The following is a 2,466-nucleotide window of genomic DNA, read 5'->3' as shown; positions in this document are numbered from 1 at the left end:
CCAACTTGGAATTCCTGTATATCCAAGTCAGTGGCCAGGCTATCACTGGGAGAACGGTTGTTTCAAGATAGTATAAACAGCCTTTCTCATACAACTTCATCTTCATGCAATCTAAGAGATACGTTCGCATCAACTGGGAAGTTTACTTGTGTATTACTAGTAAAGCTAGTAAAGCATTGAGTCTTCAAGCTGAGAGAAGAAAGTGAAAGCCTATCAAGATCATTAGCCCTGCACACAGCAAGTTCATATCTCATACATACCGAAGAGTCAAGATCCAACCAGTCAGTCGGCTGCCACTGACTCAGTGGATTCATAATAGACTGCAATCCCGAACTCGTTTCATCCTGATCATCAAACATGGAACCCAATTCATCTATACTCGTCCCCGACTCATGTTCACTCGAAATGAGTGACTCCTGCTGACATTGAATTGTCTGCGATGGCCTTGCAGCATGCTGTGGTCCTTGTCTTGCTTCTTGTCGTAGTTCCTCAATGATGATGCTGTATCTTCGACTTGCGGACTCAGCAGCAATAGTTCTCGCCAGATGATTCTGACATTTCTCTGCGAGGTCGAAAAGCAGTGCGTTGCCAGGATCAGCGGTGGTGTTGCTTCTTTGTTGAATATCCCATACATAAACAACTGCTAATGCGCAGAAGGTTACGTATGGCATCCACCATAAGGCATGGAATAAGACTGATTTCTCAGAAAACATGCCATCGACGATTTCTAGTGCGAGTTTCGCTGCGCTTATACACTGAGTCACGCATGCTTGTAACGCAGGACTGCAATCTTCTGAGTGATCAAGAAGGAACGGTCGAGTCGTATGCATTACAGCGTGGCAGTACGCAAGCTTTAGAGCAGTGGCTTGTCGAGAGAAGATCGGTATTAGGCTCGAGGGACGAACTGTGCCGAGATGGGGCGGGAGAGCTTGACGCCATTCGTGAAGTTGTTGGATGAAGCCTTGTGCTGCGGCGAGGCGTTCTTCGGATGGCATCTTTTTAAGTGAGTAGACTTGCCGTGATACATTTTCGATAATTATTGCAATCCTAATAAGCTGTAAGTGATGGTAAAGACGGCCTGTGAGGTCTCTCTTACCTAGCGTGAAATAGCAATGAGTCAACATGGCAGTCCATGGCGGGCTCCAGTGGTGACGGCCCTTGCGGTGTCATGTCCTCATCGTTGACCCTGTCAGGGAACTCCTGGTCGACATCATTGTCGTGATAAAATCTCGGTCTACCGAACACAACAGCCAGATACTTATCGATGGTATAAAGAACCCAGAACGTTCTCTTCCGACACTCAGATATGATGTAATCCGCAGGCTGTCGACCTCCATTTCGATATTGCGTCGACTTTCGATGCAGGCCCAGCGCCGTGACGATGGGCACTGTATTGCCGAAGACATACCAAGCCTGGTTCATGCGAGATGTCTGAAGGAGATAAAGAACCTGCAACACACGAGCTTGTGCAGACTCTAGTCGAGGTAGTCCGGTTTCTTGGGCAGTGAGCTCAGATGCTTGGAGAAAGTATTGTTCGCTCTGCTGCGACATTATGGACAATCCGCCTGGTAGTGAGGCCTGTTCCGAGATTCTGTGTTGTCGAAAACTCGCAATTGCAAGAATATTGACCACAATTGCAGCTTTCGCATGACCGATACCTGTGTCCAGAGGCTGTCCATTGTGAACATTGTTGATAACAGCTTCAAGCCAAGCTTGACAGTATTGTCTGTTCAGAACACGGTATGTGACGACACAGTTCTCAAAATAGTAGTTGAACAGCTCAAAGGCCTCTGGCTGACTGACAAACATCAAGCTCGAATCACCCCTCGTCGTAAAGGGTTTATCACCAGCAGACATAAGAGGCTGTAAATTCTCCGCGCCCGTCAAGACTCCAGATCTCGACTCCGTTTGCTGCGTCTGCTGCGCCAATCTCTTCCACGCACGATGTACAAAAGTCAGATTCGACGTAGGGTCAAAGAATTGACCCTCAATCTCTGCCGTCTCAAGGCCAGAATCACCTTGTGACGTGGACCTTGAACTCGTTTGTTCAGGATTGGTATCAGGAGGTGCAGAACTCATAGATCCTCGTTGTGGTCCGACGGTAGGCGGCGTCGGTGGCCTTCCTCTTCGATAAAGCGAGTCATATTGGCAGTCCAGACGTCTTTTCACACAACCTTCGCAGGGAAGAGTTCCAGAGCATTTGAGCTTCTTGAGTTTACAGTGATCACAAGCTCGGCTAACCTACTTCTTGTGAGAAAATGTACATAAATCCGTTTTCTGCAAAACAACTCACCTTGGACGCTTTCCGACGATTCTCGGACTCGCGGGTTGTATCTGGCGATAAAGGTAACACACGTTTTGACCGATTCACTGGATTTGTGGCCGTTGATGCTTCGGACAATGGTGTTGTTGTTACTGGGGTAGTCATTTTGGTGGGTTTCCGAGGTTGAAGGGGGGGAATCCGAG

The 2,466-nt window shown here is 47.9% G+C and overlaps 1 protein-coding gene across 1 annotated transcript; it reads right to left on the bottom strand.

Moving 5' to 3' along the window:
• Window positions 1–77: 77 nt before the first annotated feature.
• FOXG_08728 (uncharacterized protein) lies at window positions 78–2,466 on the bottom strand. The gene is made up of 4 exons (XM_018387752.1): window positions 2,294–2,466; window positions 1,097–2,241; window positions 261–1,047; window positions 78–210 (listed from the first exon to the last, which is right to left on the bottom strand). The coding sequence occupies exons 1-4, from the start codon at window positions 2,426–2,428 to the stop codon at window positions 166–168; spliced, it is 2,112 nt and encodes a 703-aa protein (XP_018245659.1). The 5' UTR covers window positions 2,429–2,466; the 3' UTR covers window positions 78–165.

Source organism: Fusarium oxysporum, chromosome 2, assembly GCF_000149955.1.
Source record: "Fusarium oxysporum f. sp. lycopersici 4287 chromosome 2, whole genome shotgun sequence".
Classification (NCBI taxonomy): domain Eukaryota; kingdom Fungi; phylum Ascomycota; class Sordariomycetes; order Hypocreales; family Nectriaceae; genus Fusarium; species Fusarium oxysporum.
The sequence above is the reverse complement of the archived record's forward strand: the minus strand, read 5'-3'. Positions and strand labels throughout refer to the sequence as shown.

Bases quoted from the DNA above. Each gene is read 5' to 3' on its own strand.
- FOXG_08728 (XM_018387752.1), bottom strand. From the start codon at position 2,428: ATGACTACCCCAGTAACAACAACACCATTGTCCGAAGCATCAACGGCC. The intron at 2,242-2,293 runs GTGAGTTGTTTT...CACAAGAAGTAG, and splicing joins ATCGTCGGAAAGCGTCCAAG to GTTAGCCGAGCTTGTGATCA. The intron at 211-260 runs GTATGTATGAGA...TGATCTTGATAG, and splicing joins GGTTGGATCTTGACTCTTCG to GCTTTCACTTTCTTCTCTCA.